The following is a 27,931-nucleotide window of genomic DNA, read 5'->3' as shown; positions in this document are numbered from 1 at the left end:
GTCGCGTGGCGATTGGCGGTCGGGCCGGAGGGGGCGGAGCGTGCGCACGCGGTGGCAGCTGTTCTGTTGCGACAGGCGGAAAAGCGCGGAGGAGCCGGCGGCTGGTGAGGCGCGCGCGGCTGGGGTGAAGCGAAGCGAAGCTGACGGGGTTTTGCCGGCGTCCAGCCGCTGCTTCCCCGGCGCCTCCTGGCGAGCTGAGGCCCGGGCCCCGCTGGCGGCCCGGCCCGGCCCCGCCTCACCTCGCCTCGGAGCCGGGGGTCAGCGGCGGCGGCCCTGCGGCGGCTCTTCCCGGCAGCTGCTCCGCGAGTTCTCAGACCGCGGCGCCGCTCCGGCCCTCCCAGCGCCCGCTGCAACCTCGCGGGCTGCCGGCCAGGCCCCGGCCGCAGCGAGGAGCCGAGCGGCCGCGCCGATCTGGGGGGCCCGGCGCCTGGCCCTCCTCGGGGTGCGGGTGGCCTCGGAGGAGTCGGGGGTGAAGGCCTCGCTCCGAGCCCTGAAGGTGGGAGGACCCAGGAAACTGCGAGTGGCCCAGAGTTCAGAGGGTGTAAATTGTCATGGGAGCCCAGGAAAGGGACTCAGCCCCGGGGTCTGTGCCGGGCCTTGGCTTCTCTCTAACGGGGCTCTGCTTCCTCTTCCTTTCGCAACTGTGCTAGCACTGTGACCTGTAGCCATGCCCTCTGACCTGGCCAAGAAGAAGGCGGCCAAGAAGAAAGAGGCAGCCAAAGCTCGCCAGCGGCCAAAGAAAACCCCAGAGGAGAATGGGGATGCTGAGATGGAGCAACAGGAGATGAAGAATGAGGAGGCCAATGGGACAGAAGGGACAGGTGAGGAAGGAGCATCCTGTGTGGGACTCTCCTTTTCCTGGGTAGGTGCCTCCCAGCTCAGCGCCGGCTGAGGTGCCAGTGCTTAACTGCAGCCAGGGCTTGGCAGTTCAGAGCCCCCCACCCCTGGGCTTGCTGAATCAGTTATGGATGTAAAAATACTGCTTGAGCCCTGGCATCTTTTTCATTACAAATTAAGCACTGTGTGGTGCTTTCTTGCAACTTGACTGATTCAAGAAACTGTAACAAGACTAATCAGTTATTTCCCCATGCTAATTTTTCCCGTACTGTCACTCACACCTTCTTGTCAACTGTTTGAAATGGGCCATCCCGATTATCAGTACAAAAGGTTTTTTTCTCCTGCTAATAGCCCACTTTAATTGATTAGTCTCATTACAGTTGGTATGGCAACACCCTTTTTTTCATGTTCTGTGTGTATATATATTTTCCTACTGTATTTTCCACTGCATGCATCTCATGAAGTGGGTTTTAGCCCACGAAAGCTTATTCCCAAATACCTTTGTTAGTCTCTAAGGTGCCACAAGTACTCCTCGTGGTGTGTTGTTTGTTTGGTGTGTGTGGTTTTTTTTGTTTTGTTTTTTTGTTTTTCACTAACCATGGTGACTCTGCCTGCTTAGCTGAGCAAGTGAGCTGCCTCTTTTCTTGGGGAACAGTGCTTGGGCAGGGGCAGACTCCCACATCATTTTGGGTGCTGGGGGTGGAGTGAGGGCTGCCATGGGGACCCTGGGTTAGTCCTTGTCTTTTGGCCTGTCTCCGCACACAGAGATAGATGCTTTGACGAAGGAGCTGGAAGACTTTGAGCTGAAGAAAGCAGCTGCTCGCGCTGTCACTGGGGTGTTGGCCTCCCACCCCAACAGCACTGACGTGCACATCATTAACCTCTCGCTGACCTTCCACGGCCAGGAGCTGCTGAGCGACACCAAACTCGAGCTGAACTCAGGGCGTCGCTATGGGCTTATCGGGCTCAATGGGATAGGTGAGTTTGGGGGGATGCTGTGTGCCTGTGGGGAGAGAGCTTCTCAGTGCTGGTTTGGAGAAACAATGCCCGCGCGGGGGGGGGAATCAATGAACTGGTGGTGAGCTGTAGGATGCAAAATCTCAGTGATGCCAGAGAGAGGTGCCCCTTGAGCAGGAAAAAACAGAGTGAGACTCAGCCGGGGCAGTGCAGCAAATACACCTGGGGCACCTGCACTTACCCCAGGGAAATCCAGGGGGAGTAAAACAGGGAAGGACGTTAGATGGATTCGCATTGCAGCTTTGTGTTGTGTATTTAGCAGCATCGGTGTCACAGTGCAGGGAGATCATGGTGACTATGATTCCCTCCTTGAAATCCTGCCCTCTCTTGGCTTTTGTGATTCTGTCCTCTCCTGGTTCTATGCCTACCTCTCTAATGGAGGATCCTCCTCCTCTGCCTTCCAAAGGTTCTGTGCGGTTTCCACAGAGCTCTTCCCTTGTTCCCTCCTCTTCTCTCTCTCCACCTTATTTCTGGGTAATCTCATATGCAAACACAAATTCAGCTACTATCTCTGTGTTGATGATTCAGCTCTTTACTCCAGACCTGTCTCCTTCTGTCCAAGCTTAAAACCTCAATCTGTCTCTTTTGACATCTCATCGTGGATGTCTAGCCATCAGCTCAAGCTTAACATGGGTAAAACAGAGCTCCTAATCACCCTCCCTGCTATCTTCTTTCCTGATCACTGTGGACGACAACACCACCCTCCTGCCTGTCACTAACGCCCATAACCTGGGAGCCACATTTGAGTCGGACCTCTCTCTAGGTCTTCATGTCCGGGCTGTATCAAAATCCGTCTGATTCTTTCTACATAATATCTAAGATATGGTCTTTCCTATCCATCCACACGGCTAAAATTCTCTTCCAAGCTCTCAGCATCTTGCTTCTTGATTACTGCAACATCCATCTCTCTGTTCTTGACAAATGCACTGTTGCCCCACTAACACCCATTCAGGATACTGCTACAAAGATCGTTTTCCTAGCCTGTCACTTTGACCATGTCAGCCCTCTCTTTGAATCCCTCCACTGGTTCCCCCTTCTGTTATCATCTCAAACATAAACTGCTTGTCTTCACTTTCAAGGCTCTTCGTAGTTAGTCCCAGCTTTATCTATCGTTTTTCTGTTTGATGCCTGTCTCTGATCAGTAGATGCCAGCCTCCAGTGCCCACTTGTTACATTTTCTAACACCTTTGTGCGTTCTCCCAGGCTGCCCCACGTACCTGGGAGGTGCTCCCCATAAATATCTGCAGAGCTACCTCCTTATCTACTTTCCAGACTATCCTTAAAACTCTCCTTTCCGATGATCCTACATAAAACTTGACTGCTAGTCTGCAGAGACCGCTGCCTACCACATTGACCAATATTGTCTCATTGTTTCCTCGTACTCCCCTGTCTGTACCTATCTGTTGTTTCTTGCCTTACACTTAGACTGTGAGTCCCTTGGGGAAGGGACTGTCTTTTTGTTCTATTTGTACAGTACCTAGCACAGTAGGTTCCTGATTTATGAGTAGGGCTCCTAGGTGTCTTGGTAATCACATAGTAATAACTGCACTTGCTTCCAATGCCAGACAGTAACAGGAGGGTGTTTGTCTGTCTACCTGCCTGTACATAGGAAAGTCGATGCTCCTGTCTGCTATCGGGAAGCGGGAAGTGCCAATCCCAGAGCACATTGACATCTATCACCTCACCCGAGAGATGCCCCCTAGCGAGAAGACGCCACTACAGTGTGTGATGGAGGTGGATATGGAGAGGGCCATGCTGGAGCGGGAAGCTGAGCGGCTGGCTCACGAGGATGGTAATGCTCAAGTGGGGTTCATGTAGGCAAGGAATCCCCTTGGGGAAAGGGCCTCTTACTCAGGCTCGTCACCAAAGTTTTCACAGGGCATGAAGCCTGACTCTGCTGCCCAGCTTTAGCTGGAGATTTCTGGGGAGCACTGCTCCTTCTCCAGCAACACAACAGGTCCTTCCATTCAAACTAGAGTGGAGCCTGCTCCCCTGGAGCTTGCTGTGGGGTCCCTGCCTTGGGAGGGGGTTTGTGAACCAGGGGGCAGAGAAGTAGCCCCTAACCGTTGCAGGCAGCAGTGAGGAGGGACATGAGTGGAAAGTGGGACACTGGTGGGGTCTCGGATTGGTGAGGTGCTGGCGCAGGTGCTGACTGGCGGAGTCTTCTCTCACAGCGGAGTGTGAGAAGCTGATGGAGCTGTATGAGCGTCTGGAGGAGCTAGACGCCGATAAGGCAGAGGTGCGGGCCTCCCGGATCCTGTACGGTTTGGGGTTCACTCCAGCCATGCAGAGGAAGAAGCTGAAAGATTTTAGTGGTGGCTGGCGAATGAGGGTGGCTCTCGCCAGGTGAGTGCTATGCTCAGTGTTCCCTCCCTGGGCCCTCCCCTCTTTTGTTCCAGGCTGCTACATTGGAGGCGCAGAGATCTCTGGGGAGGTGGTGGGAGTTGCTTTCTGGACATCCACCCTCCAAACTGGGCTTGGGGAAACCTCTATTCACTACCTCTCTCCTTCTGGCCTCTGCAGAGCTCTCTTCATTCGGCCATTCATGCTGCTGCTGGATGAGCCCACAAACCACCTGGACCTGGATGCCTGTGTGTGGCTGGAAGAGGAGTTGAAAACGTAAGTGTGGCTGGAGGCAGCTATTGCTGTGCTCTGGTGCCTGTGCACCCTTCTGGGGCATCCCAGGGCAGCTCACTTCCTGGAGCAATCGCTCCCAGCAGCTGTTCTGTAGGTGCCACCTGTGGACATGTCTGTTTGCATTATGGTGGCACTGAGGGCCTATTGTGATGGGTGCTGAATGGACAGTAGGAGAGTCCTTGCCCACAAAGGACTCTCTCTGGGAGGCATTACTGAATTAGTGTTTCCCAAGGAGCAGACTAGGCCCTCCAAAAAGTGTGTGTCAGGGCCTCTTTCCTGTCCATTCTGCGCAGTTTTGGTGAGGAATCATTCTCTTTCCTGGGACTGAGCCTAGGAGCTTTCCCTAAAGCTCTTGCAGCACCTGGCTCTCTGTAATGGGAGGGAATCCAGAGTGGTTCGTAGTGGACATGAATCCTTCCTGGTCCCTGGCAGGGCTGCCAGCCTAGGAGTCTCATCCCAGTTGGGCCTCTAATAGCCATGTGATGCTGCAGGTTCAAACGGATCCTTGTGCTGATCTCCCACTCCCAGGACTTCTTGAATGGCATCTGCACCAACATCATCCACATGCACAACCGCAAATTGAAGTATTACACGGTGAGTGAATGGGGCCAGGGTGTGACAAGTGCCTGGGATGGGGGAGGAGGAGACCCCTGTTTAGGCTACCAACTCCATCCCAGACCCATCCCTGGCTCCAAGGCAGGACTGTGCAGTCTAGAGAGCACCTCCTTGCAAGAGGCCTGGGCATCTTGTTTCAGCTATGTGCAGGGATGGCGTGGCCTTTGGGAGCTATCTCATGGCCTGTGGTCTCTCGCTCCAGGGGAATTATGATCAGTATGTGAAGACCCGGCTGGAGCTGGAAGAAAATCAGATGAAGCGTTTCCATTGGGAGCAGGATCAGATTGCCCACATGAAGGTATCTATTTAACTGGGCTGCAGTTCTCAGTCTTCCCCCATGTGCACCCCACCATGGCAGCTGCCACAAGGTAATCCCTTGTCTCATTACAGAATTACATTGCACGATTCGGTCATGGCAGTGCCAAGCTGGCTAGGCAGGCCCAAAGCAAAGAGAAGACTCTTCAGAAAATGATGGCTTCCGGGCTAACAGAGAGGGTGGTGAATGATAAGGTAGGTTGGAGAAGTGGGGCTGACTGTGGGAGACAAGGACTATAAATATGGCTGGAGAGGTAAAATGAGCTGCAGCTGGGAATAATCATCAGAGCTGGAAGCAGGAATGGCTGGCGGGGGGGGGCAGTAAATGGGGCATCAGCTCTAACAGAAGACTGGCCAAAGGAGAATGCAGGGGGGGCTACTATACAGCGGCTTCTTACCCCAGTGTGCGGGAGGAGGCTTGTCCAACCCTCCCAAGGGATCCAAAGCAAAGCAATGAATGCTGAATGGCTTGGGGGTGGGGGAGCAGCCCCTCCCTTCCGCTGAAGGATTAAAGTGGGGTGGAGACATGAACACACCTACCCCACAAAGGAAGCAGAATGGGTAGGCAGTCGCCGGCAATGGGCTGAATGTCACAGCAAACCTCCTGCTAGTGAGTTACAGGCCTGCTTGACCTGGTGGCTGTTAGGAGCAACTTGTAAAGCTATCGACTACTCCCTGGCATCTTGGTGCTCTCTGGGCTCCATGGATGCAGGCAGCTGCTCCTCCATACCTGGAAGCCAAGTCATATTGGAACTGCAGGGCTCCCCTGGTACCCTGGGTGTGGCAGAAACTTAACATGGGGATGTGTTTTGTTCCCAGACTCTGTCGTTTTATTTCCCACCATGTGGGAAAATCCCCCCTCCTGTCATCATGGTGCAGAATGTCAGTTTCAAGTACATGAAGGATGGGGTGAGTATTCTCTGTTCCCAGGCACACTTGATGCTGTGCTTGCCTGTGTTGCATGAAGATTTCCCCCTCCCCTTGTTTGGGCCCTGAGGCCACTGGCCCAGCTTCCCCATCAGACTGTAGCATTGGGGGGGCTCAGCTCTTGCAGCTGTGGCTTATCAGTGCCCAAGCTGGGCCTGCTCATCACAGTTTACCAGGTGTTTTGGGGTGTGACCCCTCTCACGGTCTCCCCTGTGGATTGCAGCCCTGGATCTATAATAACCTGGAGTTCGGGATTGACCTGGACACACGTGTGGCACTTGTGGGACCCAATGGTGCTGGGAAGTCAACGCTGCTGAAACTGCTCACAGGAGAGGTATGCTTCCTGTATGGCTGTTTCTCCTTCTGTTCCCCACCCCTACAGCCCTGGTGTCACCTGCAGCACCCAAAATGCTTCCTTGTACAGAGCCTCTGTTGTATTATTGTAGGTGGAGTACATGGGTCCAAAGAGTCAAAGATGAACACTGACTGGGTCATGTTAGCAACATTAAACCATTTCAAACAAGGTTGGGGGCTTTGTATACATAGACTTCAGCCTGCTTAGTACCATGGCAATCATCATTAAAAACTTTTAAGCTTTCTATTAAAGATACAGAAAGAAGGAAAACAGTTAAAGCATTTGAAATATAAAGTATTAAGGCTTTAATTTTAATGTTTCTTGTTCCCTTTCCTTTTAGCTGGATAGAGATTTTAGAAAACCCTTGTTTGACAGTCTTGTAGATGATATTAAAGCTAGTAATAACTTTTCTCTGCAAAGGAGAGAAGTTAGTTTGAAATGGGCTGAAGCTGTCCTTGTTAAAGTCCAATCCCATTTCCTAGAAAACAAAACAAGACAATTACTCACAAAGCAGTGGGGAAAGAACAGCAAAGAAAGAAAGTGCAGCGTCTGTCTCTGATGTTGACATTCACTTGTAACTTCAGTACTGGAAAAACACAGGCAGAGCATATGGTCTTGGAGGAGCTGATTAGACTTGTCAATCTTGAACCAACATCAGGTTATGCAGGGCACTGCATTTAGCTACCTTTTCCTGGTCACAAACTTAAAACAATGTTGCAAAATATACAGTCTTGGCTGAATAAGGAAGGCTTGTATTAGACAGAAGGAAAAAGGAGAGGGATAGGAAAGAGAAGAAATAAGGTAGAGAAGGAAAAGAACACAAGGGGGAAGGGTGAGTGACAGTCTCACATCCCAGGTGGTTTTTTAGGATTAAGCTGGAGCTGGTGAAACTAGTGGTGTCATCTGGCTCCATCTCTCTGGCCTGATCTGGTCAGGACATCTTTCAGGATTAGGATGAAGAAGGTCCAGGTCCCAGGAGATGTTGGGGGTGGCAGCTATGATGGTGAAGCCAGCTCCTTCCCTTTCTCTAGTTTTTCCTTCAGCCAGCAGTGCGGTAGTCAGATTTCTTCCCCAACATCTTTTCTTTAAAAAACCCTAAAAGGGGAGGCATGGGTGGAATAGCCCATCTCTCTTTATTTTGCCCACTGATTAGGCCTAGTTTCTGACTCACCAATTTTGCTTCCCTGGTTTTTCAGTTTCACCCTTCTCTTGTTTACAAAGCTTGATCTTAACACAGTCCCTGAGTTATATCAGGAGACATTTTGTTGAGACGAAAGACTGAATTAGTCCAATCAACACTGTTATAGGTTATTGTGACACTGTGTAAACTTTTATCTAGTTTCCCAGTTGAGCTCACAATTTAGAATAAATTTGTAGGGGCAATTATTACAACACATGACCCATTCAGTGACCCCAGGAAGTAAAATAGGGTTGCGGGAGGGGAGAAGTGATAAGGTCATGGTTCACTACTGCCACAGCCACTCAAGTCAGCTGTCTCCCATCAGCTGGAGCAGGCTAACATGCCCTATTGTGGGAGGGGTGGCTGGTCTGCCATTCCCTTGTGAAATGCCTTTGTCTTCCTTCCAGCTGCTGCCCACAGATGGGATGATTCGCAAACACTCGCATGTGAAAATTGGCAGATACCACCAGGTAATCCCTGCAGGGGCAGTGAGGAATGTCCCAGGCTGCTGGGGATGACTACCTGGGAACAGAGGGGTCTCATCTCTCCATTCTTCTCCCCAGGCCCCTCCCCCAAGCCTGGCTTAAGTGTCTCTAGCTCCTGCTTGCTGGGTCACAGGCTGTGCCTCCAGGTGAAGAGGCACCTCGTTGGTCACAGCACAGCGCTTGGAATGGGGAAGAGCTGCTTCTCAGTGAAAGGGCTCTGGACTTCCTTCTAGCTCATGTCTTCTCCTGCTGCGTGTGGCTATTGAGCAGGCCATGGTGGCAACCTCTGCTTCCCTTGGAAGGTGTGACAGTGCTGCTCTGGGCCTGTCTGTTTTGTCTCTGATCCCTTGGACTGGAGACTGCAACTCTGTGCTTGGTACAGCACAAAGCATGATGTTCTTTATCAGAGCTCTGTTTGATACGGAGGCTGCTTCCTTATGCCTTGTGCGCCTCTTACCACACTGAGGCACTGGCAGGTATGGGTTGCTGTGATCTGGGGATGGAGGTGTAACTGAAGTTATGCTTCCTGCTCCCCAGCTTGTACCCACAGAGGCGAAGAGGTTTGGGGGGCTGGGAGAGGCTTGCTGGCTATGAACTCACTCTCAGCAGGTGACTGGGCTCTCTGCGTGTGCTGTCCTGAAGTTGCTCTTCTCTTTGTCAAGCACTTGCAAGAGCAACTGGACTTGGATCTCTCACCCCTGGAGTACATGATGAAGTGTTACCCAGAGATCAAGGAGAAGGAGGAGATGAGGAAGATCATTGGCAGATATGGGCTGACGGGGAAGCAGCAGGTAGGTGTGGACTGCAGTGGGCATCTATTCCATGGGGCCTCCTCTTTGAGTGATACTCAGGATGCAGAGCCACCATTTTCCTTTTGTTCACCTGCCAGCCATCTGGAGTTACTGGGCAGTGGGCTACACTGGGGAATGGAGGTGCAAGCCCTCTCCCACTTATGAGCTTGTGGCCCCAGAGCTACAGTGTCAAGCACCTCCTCAGTATTTAAAAAGGCTGTTTCCAATCTCCCATCCAGTCTGTGGGGAAACAACTCCGTTAATCAACAGGGAGTGTGTGGCAAGGGAGCAGGGTCTCATGCTTGGCTCCAAGGTTGGTGACTATGGAATCACTCACACCTCACCAGCTCCTCTCAGAGTTCTGCCTCCTGGGCCTGTAGACGCCCCGGATGGTTTTGTGTCACATCTGGTCCAGTTTAGTCTCCAACAGCAGCACAGACTTGCTGAGGGGGAGACAGGATACTGGACTAGACTGACTTTGGGTCTGATCCTGTGTGGCCATCCCAACGTTCTGTGCCATGGCTGGTGCCTGGGTTATGCCGTTGGGATTGATTAGCTGGCTCACTGTGTGGAATAGCTGTGGTGGCAGAGAAGGAGGATGTTTGCTTTGCTTCCTTTGGTGCAGTGGCATAGATCAGCTGGGATTCTTTGTGCCATTGGTAGGTTCTGACCACGGTGAGCCATAGTCAACTTCATGGGTGGTGTGTGACTCCTCCATTTGGAGAGGCATGCCTGGACTCTTTGGCCTGCCCCCTCTCAGCCTCCTCCTCCCCCATGCTCCACCTCCAGGCCCACTGACCAGCTGCTTAACATGTGCACACCTCTTTCTCCTCCCCCCACCCCTTTCCCCCAGCTAGCCAGCCATCCACTCACCGCTTGTGTGCCTCTTCACTTCCTCCTGCAAGGCCTCCAAGGGTTGAGGTGAGGGCTCCAGCTGGGGATGAGGGGTTTGGAGTATGGGAGGGGGTTCAGGGCTGGGGCAGAGGTTTGGGGTGTGGGCTTGGATGGGGCCGTGGATGAGGGGTTTGGGGTGCAGGCTGCACCTGGGCTGGGGCCGAGGGAGAGGCACCTCTCCCCACTGTGGCAGCTCTGGGCCGGGCTGGGGCCCTTGGTAGGCTGCTGTCAAGCCGTGTAGCTTAGAGGGAACTTAGCCTACCACCAAACACTTGCTTCCATCATCTCATGGAGCAGGTCATCAAGGAATCAATTTTGAAGCCCTTGGAGGAGAGGAAAGTGATCAGGAACAGTGAACATGGATTCACCAAGGGCAAGTCATGCCTGGTCAACCTGATTGCCTTCTCTGATGAGATAACTGGCTCTGTGGATATGGGGAAAGCAGTGGACGTGATATACCTTGACTTTAGCAAAGTTTTTGATATGGTCTCCCACAATATTCTTGCCAGCAAGTTAAAAAAGTATGGATTGGATGAATGGACTATAAGGTGGATTTGATTTAAATCACTGGTCAGGAAGACTCAATTTAATCATGGATTTCTTCATAAAAGTGCATTCTTGTTGGCTGGTATAACCTTAATACATATTCTTCACAATTCAGAGATAGATGTAGGTTTCATTTTTAGAAGGTACACACTATACATTTTTAAAGTGATTTAGTGTGAAAACTTTTCAGATTAATTTTACAGCTATATCAGAAAATGAATGATCATTTGGTTATTTCATTTACCAAAGGTAATTGAAGCAGATAGTTCTCCTCCCAAAGACTTCATAAATATCTCCAATTCAACAGATTAATCATTAATATTTGGAGTATTTTCTTGCCATGCTGTAGGAGGAGAACATCACCAGACAGACATTTAAATTGTTTTGTTTAACTAAAACATTATGTATTCCGGATTTTTTTTTTCAACAGCAAACATATAATAATTTAACAAAACAAGCGCATGAATTTCTGAATTTAGTTAAACTTTCAAGTTTTTTAAAATCAGGTTTGTTTTTGTTAAACTTGTTTAAATGAAATTTAAAAAAAATTTAAATCTACTATGTCAGCCAGGTCAACATGAGAAACTTAAAATATTGACTTCTGCAGCTAACTCTGTTGTCTTCATCTTCATTTTCCTGTTTGTTCATAATCTGGAAAAGAAAAACAAGCTTTCCAAATGATTTCTCAATTTGGAATGAATTAGTCCAAAGGAAGAAAATTATTTTTTGTACACCGGCAGAAGAAGCTACTACTGTTAAAAGTGAGATTATCACTTCAACAGTCTCTGAATCCAAGTGCTTAAGTGACTTCCACCAGTTCACTGATGTGACTTTCTTTAAAACATCATCAGCAAACATATTTCTTGAGTGTTTCACCCTTAGCTCTGAAGTTGGCATTATGGAGGGATGATTGCTGGATGTCCATGTCATAGCCAACTCCTCCTCTTCAGCAGTTAAGGTTTGACCCTGGTACCAAGTATTGAGAATATTTGCAAGAAAATGAGCTAGAGATAGTGCTTGTCGCATTCGATTTTTTTTAATCCTTGTAATTTAACTCTGTCATTGCATATTTCTCTTTTTAAGCTCACTCAGTTCCATCCAAATTTCAACAGCGTCAGCAATAAAACAGCTATTTTCCTGCATTTTCTTCAAGGCTACAGAAATAGTCTTCAGGGTACTCAGCATGTGTTGAGCAGCATTTCTCTTAAGCCCAATGTTGAGAACTTTGGCTGTGACCATGATATCTATTTTTTCACAATTTTGTTCACATCAGATTAGGCCAGTTCTTGATACAGTGCTCAAAACAGTCCACTACTGAGTTCCATCGCACGTCTTGTGGGAGAGTTAGCTTGGTTCCTCTCACTTTTTTCAGAGCAGCTGCTGCAAAGTGGTTGTTACGGAAGTATTTTTCAATTTCAACATTATTAGCTCTTATTTCTGGAACACTGAAGTCTTGGGCTAGGAGGTGCATCAAATGAGCACTGCAACCATATGTTATTAGCTTGGGACTCTCTTCACTCCTAAATTTCTTCTCATCTTGGATACATTTGCAGCATTGTCTGTGACCAAGCTGCGTACTAAACATTTGAATTTTTTTTTCAGTTTGGTATAGCTTTTACTGCTGCTACTTGTAAGTATACTGCTGTGTGTGCATTTCCTGATGTATCAATTGTTTCTGTCAGGAAGACATTCCCTTCTGTTGTCCCACAAGCACATACAATGGGATCATTGTGGACATTGCTCCACCTATCAAGTCTCAGGTTAACAATTTCACCCTCTAGACTTTTTGCACACTGCTCAATTTCTCTTTCATACACTTTATCCAGCAATTTGTGTGAGACATCTGCTCTGTTGGGTGGATTGTATCCTAGTCTTAATGACTGAACCATGTTAATGAACTGTGGGTTCTCAATCGTACGGAAAGGAGAGTTTTTGCATAAACAAACCGGGAAATTTTTTCATCAATTACCTTTTTTTATAATCTGCGAGTTCTTATCACAAACTTACCTATGGTTGTTTCTGGAAGATGGAGTTTTTTTTTTCTTTTTGCTACAGGTGATATACTGTGGCTACGTGACATACATGATATGACTGAAACACTGTCATTGGCGATAACTCTGACACTACAAAAAATGATGGTGATCTTGAAGGTGGATAGTCTTCAGAATCCTGTATGTTGAGGATGGATTCTCCTAAACAAAATAAGTCAATGCAGTTATTTAATTATTATTACCATACTGCTCATTTAGTATTCCTCATTGCATTCACTGACACTCCATACTACTTTAAAGGTGAAATTGTAAAAGGAAGATCTGCCTATTTCAGCTATCTATTTTTTATCACAACAGCATCTAAAATGATAGTTGTTACTCTATGGTACTATATTTTTTGCTCAAACATGAGAATTCAAGAATAGTCCAGAAGGAAAACAGGCAGTCCTTAAGAAAGAAGTATGAAATAAAAATGTTTACCAACCTGAAGATCCTGCATGTTCAGACATGTTCCTTTCATCATCAGTGCAGCTTCCTCCTGAGAAGGAATACTTCTCGTGATGTTGTTTCATTCAGGCAATCAGGCCTTTCATTTCTTTGTTGCTCTGCTTGCATTTTGCATGTATGCCTGTCTTACCCACAGGTAGAGGAACTTCATTAAAATATTCCCAAACTGGGTCTCTCTTACAGCCTGCTGCCATTATAGGTTTTCTCCTCTAGTGAGAGAATGGTATCGTAGATCTCAAATCAATGAAGGCTACACTCAGAAGGACCTCAAGACTTCTGGAATATGCTGCTCAAACAGTTTCACTCTTGTTTCTACTGCATGTCCCTTCCTTCTCGCGTTATCTCTAGACTACTTCTCCTTGTCCAGATCTATTCCTCCCCCAACAATCTTCTATTCATTGAACTTTTTGAAACTTTGCACTTTTAGAGAGAGGTAAGGGATTGACTGTGTACACGGATTTGCAGAGACACAATAGGGTTGAGATCTGTTATTTCTCACCTCATTTATTTATTTATTTAAAAACATTTGTGCTACTAACAAGTATGTTATCTGTGGAGACAAAAATCCCCAGTTTGAGAACTGCAAAACTAAGCATCTCTGATGGTATCTTCGAGACTGACCACTGAGTCCTAGTGGGTAGATAGAAAGATTAACCTAAATAATCTATACAGAAGCCCCTGGAACCACATAAGGTTAAGTCCCTAATCCAGGAACAATTGGAACTCATTCACAAAACTTTTTTTAAACATTACATTAATATATTGTCTCATACTGTAGAATTAGAATTTATATTCCCTATTCCATGAGGAGACATTATAGCTCAAAGATATATCTTAATTAAAACTATCTTTAGATAGGTTTCTTCCTCAAAAAGCATTTTATCAAAAAAATCTGATTTTTATCCACCCTGGAAAGCTGGCTAGATTGTTGGGATCAACGGGTAGTGATCAACAGCTCGATGTCTAGCTGGCAGTCAGTATCAGGCGGAGTGTCCCGGGGTCTGTCCTGAAGCCAGTTTTATTCAACATCTTCATTAATGAGCTGGGTGATCATAGAATATCAGGGTTGGAAGTAACCTCAGGAGGTCATCTAGTCCAACCTCCTGCTCAAAGCAGGACCAACACCAACTAAATCACCCAGCCAGGGCTTTGTCAAGCCTGACCTTAAAAACTTCTAAGGAAGGAGATTGCACCACCTCCCTAGGTAACGCATTCCAGTGTTTCACCACTCTCCTAGAGAAAAAGTTTTTCCTAATATCCAACCTAAACCTCCCCCACTGCAACTTGAGACCATTACTCCTTGTTCTGTCATCAGCTACCACTGAGAACAGTCTAGATCCATCCTCTTTGGAACCCCCTTTCAGGTAGTTGAAAGCAGCTATCAAATCCCCGCTAATTCTTCTCTTCTGCAGACTAAACAATCCCAGTTCTCTCAGCTTCTCATAAGTCATGTGTTCCAGTCCCCTAAACATTTTTGTTGCCCTCCACTGGACGTTTTCCAATTTTTCCAGTGTAGTGTGGGGTGCAAAACTGGACACAGTACTCCAGGTGAGGCCTCACCAATGTCGAATAGAGCGGAACGATCATGTCCCTCGGTCTGCTAGCACTGCTATTACTAAGGCAGTATGCCAATATGCCATTAGCCTTCTTAGCAACAAGGGCACACTGGGGCTCATATCCAGATTCTCATCCACTGTAATCCCCAGGTCCTTTTCTGCAGAACTGCTACCTAGCCATTCGGTCCCTAGTCTGTAGCGGTGCATGGGATTCTTCCGTCCTAAGTGCAGGACTCTGCACTTGTCCTTGGTGAACCTCCTCAGATTTCTTTTGGCCCAATCCTCTAATTTGTCTAGGTCACTCTGGACCCTATCTACTCCTCTCCCCTGCAGAAAATGTTTAGGGGGCTGGGGCAAATGGCTTATGAGGAGAGGCTGAGGGAACTGCGCTTATTTAGTCTGCAGAAGAGAAGAGTGAGGGGGGGATTTGATTGCAGTCTTTAACTACCTGAAGGGGGGTTCTAAAGAGGATGGCGCTCGGCTTTTCTCAGTAATGGCAGATGACAGAACAAGGAGCAATGGTCTCAAGTTGCAGTGGGGGAGGTCTAGGTTGGATATTAGGAAACACTATTTCACTAGGAGGGTGGTAAAGCACTGGAATGAGTTCCCTAGGGAGGTGGTAGAATCTCCATCCTTGGCTGTTTTTAAGGCCCGGCTTGACAAAGCCCTGGCTGGGATGATTTAGTGGGGGTTGGTCCTGCTTTGAGCAGGGGGTTGGACTAGATGACCTCCTGAGATCTCTTCCAACCCTAATCTTCTATGATTCTATCTCATCAGTGAGAAGTGTGAGGGATGATAGTATATATGTAGGAAGAGAAAATGGAGGCCACATTTACAGGATGGGAGACTGTCCTGGGAGGTAGTGACTCAAAAAAAGATATGAGGGTCACAGTGGATAATCAGCTGAACATGAGCTCCCAGTGTGCCTCTGTGGCCAAAAGAGCTAATGTAATCCTGGAATGCATTAACGGGTATCTCAAGTAGGAGGAAAGAGATGATCTTATTTCTGTATTTGGCACTGGTGCCCACAATTCAAGAAGTGACAAATTGGATAGGGTTCAGAGAGGAGCCATGAGAGGGATGATAGGATTAGAAAACATGCCTTGTAAAAATTCTAAGTGATGACTTGATTAATCTATAAACATCTACATGGGGGAAGAAATCTTTAGTCATGGGCTTTTTGGTGTAGTAGAGAAAGGTCTAATGTGATCCAGTGGCTGAGAGTTGAATCTAGACAAATTCAGACAGAAATGAGGTGTAAATTTTTGACAGTGAGGGTAATTAACCATTAGAACAATTTACCACGGTGGTGGTAGATTCTCCATCACTGACCATTTTTAAAACACAGTTGGATGTTCTTATAAAATCTGCTCTAGGCATTATTTTGGGTTAGTTCTATGGCCTGTTATACAGGAGATCAGACTAAATTATGGTCCTTTCTGGCATTAAAATCTATGAATCTCTGGTATGTTTGTCCAACTTGATTTTACAAACCTCCAATGATCTATCCCTTTCTCGTTAGAAAGTTTTTCCTAATATCTAATCTAAATCTCCCTTACTGCAGATTAAACCCATTACTTCTTGCCTGCAGTAGGCGTGGAGAACAATTGATCAGTCCTCTTTATAACAACGCTTAATATTCTTCACATATGTTATCAGTTCCCCCCTCAGTCGTCTTTTCTCAAGACTAAATATGCCCATTTTTTTTAACCTTGTCTCATAGGTCACGTTTTCTAGACCTTATCATATTTGTTGCTCTCCTCTGGACTCTATCCATTTTGTCCAATTTTTTCCTTATATGTGGCACCTAGAACCAATGTTCCCTGTAATTTTTTCCATCCATGTGCAGAATAAATTTTGTTATGTACACCCAGGTAATGTGCCCCACAAGTAGAAACAAAAAACCTAGTTATGATATATTTATTTTTAAAAGTTACCATAGGGATAATTACTCCAGCCAGGACAGGTGAGGCATTTTAGAACTCTCACTTAAATTTAATTCTTTGAGCAGTAAGAGTGAAATAAAAATTATGAAATGCATAGACCAGTCAAAAAACTAAAATAACACACTTTGAAAGAATATAATTACAGAGAATATATGTGCAAGAAGTAACAACAACAGTAATAAAAGTATGTTTTGGGAGGGAGTGTGTGTGGGTGAGAGAGAGAGAGACTCTGTCTGTCTGCTGGTTCTGAGACACTGTGCACTGTCTCCTTAAGGGGCTCACTGAAAGCTCTCCTGCTCTGCGTGAGCCATGTCCTCTCTCTCCCGCTCTGCGGAGATGGGGTACATGGGCAGGGGAGAGGCTGTGTGAGTGTTGGCTGCTGGGGAAGTCTCTGAGAGACCATGCGCTATCTCTTTAAGGCACACACTGCCTGGACGGAAGGCTCCTTCAGACCTCAGAGCTGCTGCAAGCCCTGGCCCTGTCCCCTCTCCCTTGCTCTGTGGAGATGGGGTGCAGGGGAAAGGAGACACCCTGGCATCAACACCTCTCTTCTCTCTCTCTCCCTACCTCCCTCTGCTCTGCACAGCCAGCAGGAGGGTCCTGGGAGCAGCTGCAGGAACAACATGGCTGCAAAGCAGTGGGTGGAGGGGCACCTGAACACACGCTGCTGTACGCAGCTCTGCTAATCAAGTGCGCACTTGAATCACTCCTGGGCGGCCACCCGACAATGCAGCTTACAGGGAACGCAGCCTAGAACTGGACCCAGTGCTCCAACTGATGCCTCACCAATGCAGAGTACACCGTGACAATTACCTCCCATGTCCCACATATGACACTCCCGTTAACACACACCCCAGAATTAGCCTTTTTCACAACAGCATCACATTGTTGATTCATATTCAATTTCTGATGCACTATAATCCCCAGATCCTTTTCAGCAGTACTATCACTTAGCCAGTTATTCCCTGTGTTGTTGTGCATTTGATTTTTTTTCCTTCCTAAGTGTAGAACTTTGCACTTGTCTTTATTGACTTTCATCTTGTTGAATTCAGACCAATTTTCCAATTTGTCAAGGGCCTTTTAAATTCTAATCCTGACTTCCACAGTGTTTGCAACTCCACCCAATTTGGTGTCATCTGCAGATCTTGTAAGCATACTCTCCTCTCTGCTATACAAGTCATCATTAGTTAAAACATTGAATAGTACTATTGGACCCAGGACTGACTCCAATATGCCCTCCCAGTTTCACATCGAACCACTGATAACAGCTTTCTGAGTATGGTCTTTCAATCAGTTGTGCACCCACCTAATAGTAAATTTATTTATACCACTTTTCCCTAATTTTCTTATGAGACTGTCACATGGGACTGTCAGAAACCTTATTAATATCAAGATACATCGCATCTGCTGCTTCCCTCCTATCCACTAGGCCAGTAACCCTATCAAGGAAGGACATTGGGTTGATTTGGCGTGATTGTTCTTGACAAATCCATGCTGGCTGTTCCTTGTCACCTTATTATCCTCTAGGTACTTACAAATTGATTGTTGAATAATTTATTTTATTTTTATTTTATTTTTTTGCAATATCTTTCCAGGTATTGAAGTTAGATTTGACTGCTCTATAATTCATGGGGTCCTCTTAGTACCTATCTTTAAAAAGGGGAACAATGTTTGCCCTTCTCCAGTCCTGCGGGACCTCGTCCATCCTCCATGTGTTCTCGAAGATCATTGCTTGCAGTTCTGAGATTGCTTTAGCTAGTTCCATAAGTACCCTAGAATGAATTTCATCAGGCCATACCAACATGACTAGATCTAACTTATCAAAATATTCTGTAACCTGTTCTTTCCTTATGTTGGCTTGTGTTCATTTCCCCCCTTGTTGTTAATACTAATTGTGTATCTGGTCACCGTTAACCTTTTTAGTGGCGACTGAAGCAAAGTAGGCATTAAGCATCTCAGCCTCCTTGTCATCTGTTGTTAGCTCTACTTCCTTACTGAGGTAGCAGTTACCTTTTTCCTAATGTATTTTAAAATAGCCCTCTTCTTATTGCCTTTTGTGTCCTTTGCTGGATGTAACTCATTTCATGCCTTAACCTTTTTGATTTTGTCCTTACATTCTTATGCAATTCTTTTGTATTCCTCTTTTAATCTTGTCTCCTTGAGAGAGTGCCTGATCTCCTGATCTCCTGAACTCCTTTTTCTCTTAGGTTTTCTTCCCATGAGACCTTTCCTGCCAGTTCTGAGTTTGTTTAAAATCTGCTTTTTTTGAAGTCCATTGTCCTTATTCTGCTGCTGTTGCTCCTTCCTTTCCTTCGAATCATGAAATCTACCATTTTAATGATCCCTTTTGCCCAAATTGCCTTCCACCTCCAGATTTGCTGCCAATTCCTCTCTGTTGGTCAGAATCAAGTCTAAAAAGGCTGTCCCTGGCTACTTGCTCCACTCTCTGAAACAAAAATTTGTCTGCAATACATTCCATGAACTTATTGGACATAGTCTGTTTCGCCATGTTACTTTTGCAACAGATATCTGGGTACATTTCCCCCATAACTACACAGTCTTGTGTCTTGGAAACTTCTGTTTGTTCCAGAAATGTCTTATCCACTTCCCCTTCCTGATTTGGTGGTCTATAGTAGACCCCTACAATGATGTCACTCCTATTTTCCAGCCCCCCTCTTTTTTTCTTTATCCAGAGACTTTAAACTGCTGCTCACCTTCTGGACCTCAGAACAAGTATCTTGATGTATAATGCAACACTTCCTCCCTTTTTCCCGTCTGTCCTTCCAAAACAAGCTATACCCCCTGTAGCAATATTTCAGTCATGAGACTTATCCCACCAAGTCTCTGACGTCAGTTATGTCATAATTTAGCTTGTGTACTAATACTTCCAGTTCTTCCCATTTATTCCCCATGCACCTTGCATTTGTGTATAGACATCTAAGATGCTGAATAGATTCCCCACTGATTTCCCTCTTATTGCTCCTCTGACCCTACTGTAACTTTCCATGTCCTCTCACCCTACCCTTGCCATCTAGCCCCTCTGTTAAGGTTGCCTTAATTATGCATAATGTGGGCTTTTATCACCTGCCCCCTTTGAACCTTAGTTTAAAGCTCTCCTCGCTAGGTTGGCAAGTCAGTGCGTGAAGATGCTTGTCATGTTGAGTTGCTTGTCCATTATGATCCCTAAATCTTCTTCAGAGTGATTGCTTTCCAGGTATAGTGTCCTGTTCTGTCAAGCACTGGCGTGCATCCCTTGTTCCTAGATAAAGAGCTTTGCATTTGACTGTATTAAAATGCATTTTGTTTGAATGATCCCAGCTTACAATGCACTCCAGACGGCTGTATGTAACTACCCAGTCCTCATAATTACTTTCACTCTGCCAGTCTTTGTCATCCACAGATTTATCAGCAGTGATCAGCCTAGTACTGATCATTGCAGAACCCCACTAGAAACTTTACCATTGATGACTACTTTTTGAGATCTATTAGTTAGCCAGTTCTTAATCCATTTAATGTGTACCTTATTGATATTGTGTAGTGCTAATTTTTTTGATCAATGGCTACAAAAATCACGAATACTACTTCTACGTGGTTACTTTTGTCAGTCAAATTTGTAATCTCATTTTTTAAAAAAATGAAAGATGGTATTATATTCCTCATCTTCTAATTTCTTACTGATTTGAATCCTGTCAGCTTTTCCAGTTCTCCAGCTTTTAAAGATTTATGAAAAACTAACAGTGGGCAAAAGATCATCTCAATCAGCTATTATAGAACTCTACATTGATTTAAAAATATTTAGCCCTAGCATAGTCGTCTTAATATCCTCAGGTAGACTTTTTTATTTAAAGTGAATTTTATAATGTGGTATTGCACTACTGTGGGTTCGGCTCTGATGGCTACAGTTTCAAGCTTAACAGAGTGAAAGCTGCCTGTTCTACTTGCTTCAGATGTAGAGTCTCTAGGCACACATAAAGACCAAGGATAGTGACCACACAGACATTCACAAGTACAAGGTCTAGTCTGTTTTATAAATTTTATTAAAGTTACAATTAAAAAGTTATGATTACCCAAGCATATAGTTACAAATATAGTTATACTCACACCCTAAATAATAAGGTTAGGGTCTGATGGGTGTCTCATGGATTGATCGTCAGTAGAGGGATGGTTCCTGCTGGACTTTTCCCATGGGAATCTCAATTTTCCTGCTCTGGGCACACCCTTTTTATAATGTGTTTCTGCCTATTCCTATATTTTCCATATGTCCATAAAAGTGTCAACCCTCTTTTTCCGTATTGGTCTGATGTACCCTAGAAACTTAAGGGACCCTGATTTCTGTAGGCTGTGTAGGTTCTCTTTATTCTCATTAGCATTGACATACAACCTGTATCCTGTAGTTAAGGCACATGTTGGCAACAGATGTGCCTTTTCAGCATTTTTATGATTTAAAATTAATCTTCTGGCTAATTTTTCCCAATATCACCATTTGGTACCTTTTCCCCATCATCTCGGGGCATCGGGATATTCGTTGGTCGTTTATTTGTGTCAGCATTTCTTGTCTCCAAGGCCTAAAATAGCTAAGCTAAAATCTTGCAGGCCTCGGCCTACAGGTTCTTGCATTTCAGCTTGTCTGTCTTTTATATCGAATATGTGATTCCCTCTAAGCCTATGTCTACACTTACTGGGGATCGATGCTGCTGTGATCGATGTACCGGAGGTTGATTTAGCACAGGGGTTCTCAAACGGGGGGTCGGGACCCCTCAGGGGGTCCCAAGTTTCTTACATGGAGGGGGTCGCGAGCTCTCAGCCTCCACCCCAAACCCTGCTTTGCCTCCAGCATTTATAATGGTATTAAATATATTAAAAGTGTTTTTAATTTATAAGGGGGGAGTCTCATTCAGAGGCTTGCTATGTGAAAGGGGTCACCAGTACAAAAGTTTGAGAACTGTTGATTTAGCGGGTCTAGTGAAGACCCATTAAATCGACCACAGATCGCTCTCCTGTCAACTGCGGAGCTCCACTGGAACAGGAAGAGTAAGTTAATGGGAGAGTGTCTCCTGTCAACTCAGCGCGGGGTAGGCACAGCAGTAAGTCGACCTAAGCTACATCAACTCCAGCTACGTTATTCACATCGCTGGAGTTGTGTAACTTAGATCGACTTACCCCGGTAGTGTAGACAAGGCCTAAATACTGATCAATCTTATACTTCCAGAATTCTACAATGAATCTATGATAGAACATACTGGTACATTAATATAACGTGTAAATATGAATACACGTATCACACAATCAGTGAAAAATAAACTAAAATCATTGGCTACACTTAGTTACTAATGGACGAAAATGTAGTTCGTTCATGTGATGTGACTACATCATCCTGCTTTTTTTCCAAATATGGTGCAGAAATATTTAAGACTGCTGCCTCTTCCTCATTAACAGTTTTACCATCTTCATCCAGTAGTGAGCCTGCACTATTGCTGGGATTTCTCTCATTCATGGCGTAGTTAGAAAAAAGATTCCTCCTTCTTGTTCTCAATTCTGCCAGCCATACATTCTCTCCCCCCCTCCCCCCCCCCCCCGGTCTCAAGCTTCCCTTATCAATATACCAAAGTCTGTCTGCTCTGATGCTATATAGTATTGATGCTTCTACTTCTGACCCACAGATTATCATCCCCTGGATGGCCAGCAATTTACACATCATAGACTAGAAATCTCTTCTGTCTTTAGCGGGAATGAAAAACATGGCACGTGCAACACAGGTCACCGTGACTGGGATGATTTAACTGGGAATTGGTCCTGCTTCGAGCAGGGGGTTGGACTAGATGACCTTCAGGGGTCCCTTCCAACCCTGATATTCTATGATTCTATGACTATTTGATTGTTGGCCATACCCACTTCCTTGGGGTAGCATGGTACCTAAACAGAAAGAAACGGGTCCATTAGTTGACAGGGTCTCTGTCAGAAGGCCAGTTGTAGGATCCTTTTTTCCTTCACCTCATGGTCCATGTGGACTAGGTTTTTTGTGATGAGGCATCTTTAGCACTGGAGGTTGGAAGGGAACTGAGCAGCTACACTGCACCCTTCACTCCCCCTTATTTTTGGATTATTCTTGGATCTGTCTGAGATGGACTTTGCGTCTGCTTGGTTTCCCATCCATATACTAACCTAGCCTGACCTAGCTTGGTTCTAGATCTGACCCTTGGGTCACAGTACAAAGTGGTATGAACTTGTCTTAAGTTGCAGCCACTCTCTGAAGTGGAGTTCTGTAGTATTTATTTAGATGGAATGTATGAGCCTAAACAAGGTTTGGAGTGTGGTATACAGAGTCCTCAGTCTACTTAATATGATGGAAAACACCATTAAGGATACTTTTTAACCTTTTTATTAAAGATACAGAAAAGAAAGAAACAGTTAAAAGTATTTCAAATGTGAAGTAGGTAAGGCTTTCCCATTAGCTGGAGAAAGGGTTTTTAGAATGAAAAACACCTGCACGCACTGCTGCCTGTCTCTTCAACGGTATTATAGATGATAGTCTCTCTCCTTTTGGGGAAAAGAGAATAAATTAAGTTGAAATGGGCTGCTGTTAACGTCTAATCCCATTTCCTAGAGGGTTCTATCTTTGCTGTTCCTGTGGAGCTTCTGTATCTGATATTGATTCTCACTTTCAACCACACTACTGGAAAAACTGGGGCACAGAACATGGTAGTCTCAGCCCCTTCGAGACATGGCAAACTTGTACCAGTGTTGGGCTGTTTAGGACCTTGCATTTAGCTGGCTGTTTGGTTGCAGTGTTGGAAAAGATGCAGTCTTGGCCAGCTAAGCCACTCTTATTGGACAAAAGGCAAAAGGGGGGAGAGAGGAAAATAAAGTAGTAAGGTAGAGAAGAAAAAGGACACATCGGTGGGTGGGGGATGGTGTTTGGGATTCAGCCCAGGCCAGTGGGATTGGCAATGTCATCAGGGTCTCTCTCTTCACCCAGGAAATTTCTTGGTGTCAGGATGACAAAGGTCCATTGATATTACATTGGATCCCAGGAGATGGAGGGCAGTCAGCAATTGTCATGGTAGCCCATCTGTCGTCCATAAAATTTCCTCCCAAAGGCTTTCCCTTTAAAAACCACAAAAGGGATTGATGGGTGAAATAGCCTGCCCTCTTATTATTTTGTCCACCAAGTAGGTCTAATTTCCAACATATAAATTTTGGTTAATTGATTTCCAGTCCCACGCTTCTCTTGCCTACCAGGCATATTAACATAGTCCCTGAATTATATCAGTAGGTCTTTTTGTTTGGACTAATTGAGTCATTTAGCTTTAGCAGCTTATGTAGATTCCAAGGTCAGAAGGGACCATTATAATTAGTTAGCCTGACCTCCTGTATAACGCAGGCCAGAGAACTGACCCAGAATAATTCCTAGAGCAGAGATGTTTACAAAAAACATCCAACTTGATTTTAAAATTGTCAGTGATGGAGAATCCACCCCGAGCCTTGGTAAAATGTTCCAGTGGTTAATTACTCTGTTAGAAACTTACGGATTATTTCCAGTCTGAATTTGTCTAGTTTCACCTTCCAGCCATTGGATTGTGTTCTACTTTTCTCTGCTATTTTGAAGAACCCATTATTAAATGTTTGTTCCCCGTGTAGGTACCTAGAGTGTAATTAAGTCACCCCTTAACCTTCTTTTTGTTAAGCTAACACATTGAGCTCCTTGAGTCTATCACTATGAGGCATGTTTTCTAAGTTTTTAATTATTCTCGTGGCTCTTCTCTGAACCCTCTTCAGTTTATCCACATCCTTCTTGAAATGTGGACACCAGAACTAGACACAGAATTCCAGCAGTGGTCACACCAGTGCCAAATACAGAGGTAAAATAACCTCTCTGCTCCAACTCGAGATTTCCCTGTTTATGCATCCCAGGATTGCATTAGCCATTTTGGCCAAAGCATTGACTGAGTGCTCACAATCTGCTGATTATCCACCACGCCCCCCCCCCCCCCCCCACCTTTTTCAGTCACTGCTTCCCAGGATAGAGAGTCCCCTATCCTATAAGTATGACCTACATATGTTGTTTCTAGATATATAGATTTACATTTAGCAGTAGTGAAATATGTATTATTTAGTTGTGCCCAGTTTACCAAGCAATCCAAATTGATCTGAATCAGTGACCTGTCATCTTCATTATCACTCCCCAATTTTTGTGTCTTCTGCAAACTTTATCAGTGATGACTCTTGTCTTCTAGGTCACTGATTAAAATGTTAAGTAGCATAGGATCAAGAACAGTTTCCTGTGGAACCCTACTGGAAACACAACTCGATGATGATTCCTTGTTCAGTTACATTTTTGAAAGCTATCAGTTAGTCAGTTTTTATTAATTTAATGTGTGCCATGTTAATTTTATTTTCCATCAAATGTCATGTGTTACCAAGTCAAATGTGCTTAATACAGAAAAGGCAAAAATTTCATTATTGATGATGATTCTACCGTGTCCACCTAATAGTGGACTGGGCCCATTGTCAGGATACTTTTGTTTCTAATATATTTTAAAACAAAACTCCTTCTTATGGTCCTTAACTCTGCTTGCCGTAGATTTCTTCTTGTGTTCCTTTGCTTCTCTTATCAATTTTCTACAGTTCCACACTTCTAATTTTATATTGATTTCTATCAGTTTCCCCTTTCTTCTGTTGTGGTTTTTTTTTTTAATAGCTGCCTTAATTTCCCCTCTAAACCACAGTTGGGTTTTTAACCAACTTGGCCGCCTTCCTCTATTGTGGCTTTTTAGGCATTTAGGAAGGTGTTTCTTAAATGATTCCCAATTATCATTTAAATTTTTCTGATTAAATATTTCCTCCCAGCTGATTTGGCTCTTAATTCCACAAAGCTAAAAATAACTTTCCCTGCTAGTTGCTCTAGGAGAAACATCCAGTCACTCTGAAACTGAGGGCAGCATTTAGGGCTGTGGGTAGGATGTGGCCCTATAATGACCTTAATTAATTCTGTACCTGATAGGACTTCAAGCATGAGCAGCATCTTTGACTGCTCCATGTTCCTGCTTCAGACATCTGCAGGACCCCTGGTGCAGTGGTGGGGGAAGGGTTAGTCAAGACAGGAGCCTACTGCAGCTGCCCTGCTGTGATGCAGAAGTGCTGCCCATGGAGAATTCAAGTTCTAGCATGCAGTACTCCATCCTGACTCTCATGGGAGGACCAGTCTATGGGAACTGGTGCAATCTGTGCCTCTGCAGAGCTGTAAGCATTGTCTGTTTGGCAGGTGAGCCCCATTCGGAACCTCTCTGATGGGCAGAAGTGCCGTGTGTGTTTCGCGTGGCTGGCCTGGCAGAATCCCCACATGCTCTTCCTGGATGAACCCACCAACCACTTGGATATAGAAACAATAGATGCCCTGGCAGATGCCATCAACGAGTTTGAGGGAGGAATGATGCTTGTCAGCCATGACTTCAGGCTCATCCAGCAGGTAAGGTGGGGGTGGGGTGTTTCGTCAAGTACTTTTCTCAGCCAGTAAATTGGGAGTGGGGCATCTGTCTCTATCAGACCCACTCTAGCTCAGCCAGATGTGACGGGCTGGATGCGTGAATTCCTGGGTGAGATTCTGTGGCCTGTTATGCTGACCACCTAATTTGGCGTAACAGCTATGAATGTGCTTAGCTGAGTTAGTGAACTGCTGGCAGCTGCTTGCCTGCTTTGGTTGGACAAAAAGGGGACAAGAGAGCCTGGGCCCCCCTGTGGGGTGGAGAGGGAATCCTCCACCTAGTGTCCCTGTGAGCAGAGCCGCACTAAGGACCAACTTCCTATGTTTTCAGGTTGCCCAAGAGATCTGGGTCTGCGAGAAGCAGACAATCACAAAGTGGCAGGGTGATATCCTCGCTTACAAGGAACATCTCAAGTCAAAACTAGTGGATGAGGAGCCCCAGCTCACCAAAAAGACCCACAACGTGTGAGTGCTGGGGGGGTCGGTCAGGTGCTCTCCCTAGAGACTGACACAGTGGCCAGCCTGACCCACCCTCCTGCTGACTGGAATCGACTCTGCTGCTATCTCTGTGGTTCTGTTCTAGCATTGCTGCAATATTGCTTCTCCTCGACCCCCGCCGTATCTCCACATCTGGACAAACCCTTCCCTTCTATTCCAACTGCACTCAGGCAACTGTATCCACAGCTGGATGGTGTCCCATCCTACATCAGACTTTCCACTCCAGTAGGCTGGAGTCATGGTGATGGCAGTAGGGAATCTGACTTGCAGTGATACAGAAGTGGAGACCCTAGCCCATCTTCTCACCCTTCACCCCCAACTTTCTGCTTCAGTTTAGAAACTTCACTTCAAACTCCTCAGGCCTTGATTTGTTTTTTAATGATTATTTAACAGTGTAATTACCAGATCTGCCTGAGAATCCATCAGTCAATAAAGAGGGAAGAATAGTCTCCTGCTTTCCTTCCTCTTCCTGTGAGGTGCACTGGGCGTGAGAGCGTGGAACTAGCTCTCAGTTAGTGCTGAGCTTCTTGGGTTTTAGTGCATGATACAGGGCCCCATCAGCACCCTGACCTGGACCTGCGGGAAATGCTGGAGTCTTTCCTACTGACACCAAATGCCCCCTGTTAGTAGAGAATAGTCTTCCAGTACAAATACGTACAATGGGGTGATGAGGCAACTATGGGTAACTGAGCTGCAGAGGCACTGAGGTGAGTCGATACAATAGTAACATTCATTTTAGGAGTGCAATAAATAAGAAATGTTAAATAAAAATCTACAAGTCTGTACTTTTCCAGGCCACTTACATGCCTCTATCTTCTTACTGACTTAGCAGAATATGACACAATGCAGCTCTTTCAGTAAGTGAAGATCATGTTTCTTGGGCTGGGCAGTTCTCCCTTACTCATTGGGCTGAAAGGAAGCCAAAATCCAGTCTTTGGTGTTCTCAGTTTCTAGGAGGTTTTTAGAAGGAAATCAGTGCTTGTATCTCCTCAGCCCATGTATAGAGGCTGTGCCAATTTCCAGAATAGGCTAATACTCCATTTGCATGTATTTTGCACTGAGTGAAAGTCAAAAGTGAAGAAGTTAAAATCTTTACACCTGCAAAGTATACTTCCACCGTAGGTAGCTGTCTTGGTATTTGACATATCAGAATGTCATGTGGGACTAAAAATTAGCACTGCACAAAATCAATATGGCACACTCTAAATCAGCTAAACGGGATAAGAGATTTCCAGCTAGTTGTAAATACGGAATCGTCTAGTGTGGTCCTGCATTGAGCTGTTCTCAACCAGTGCTCTTTAATATCTGAATCAAAGATCTAGAAGAAAATATAAAATCACTGCTGGCAAAATT

General features: G+C 45.6%; 1 protein-coding gene across 3 annotated transcripts; it reads left to right on the top strand.

Moving 5' to 3' along the window:
• Positions 1 to 27,026, top strand: ABCF2 (ATP binding cassette subfamily F member 2). 3 transcript variants are annotated; one of them, XM_077808654.1, is made up of 15 exons: positions 1 to 104; positions 651 to 821; positions 1,603 to 1,815; positions 3,464 to 3,646; positions 4,029 to 4,200; positions 4,378 to 4,473; positions 4,983 to 5,085; positions 5,309 to 5,404; positions 5,497 to 5,616; positions 6,241 to 6,330; positions 6,572 to 6,682; positions 8,291 to 8,353; positions 9,031 to 9,159; positions 25,862 to 26,065; positions 26,412 to 27,026. In XM_077808654.1, exons 2-15 carry the CDS (start codon positions 668 to 670, stop codon positions 26,547 to 26,549), a joined length of 1,872 nt encoding a protein of 623 aa, XP_077664780.1. In that variant the 5' UTR covers positions 1 to 104; positions 651 to 667; the 3' UTR covers positions 26,550 to 27,026. The 3 variants fall into 3 exon arrangements, with proteins under 3 accessions (XP_077664780.1, XP_077664783.1, XP_077664782.1); XM_077808656.1 differs by lacking the exon at positions 1 to 104 and adding an exon at positions 477 to 496; XM_077808657.1 differs by lacking the exons at positions 25,862 to 26,065; positions 26,412 to 27,026 and adding an exon at positions 10,017 to 10,085.
• The last annotated feature ends 905 nt before the right edge of the window (positions 27,027 to 27,931 follow it).

The sequence above is a fragment of the Eretmochelys imbricata genome, chromosome 2, assembly GCF_965152235.1.
Source record: "Eretmochelys imbricata isolate rEreImb1 chromosome 2, rEreImb1.hap1, whole genome shotgun sequence".
Taxonomy (NCBI): Eukaryota; Metazoa; Chordata; order Testudines; family Cheloniidae; genus Eretmochelys; species Eretmochelys imbricata.
This window is presented reverse-complemented; position numbering and strand designations above follow the sequence as displayed.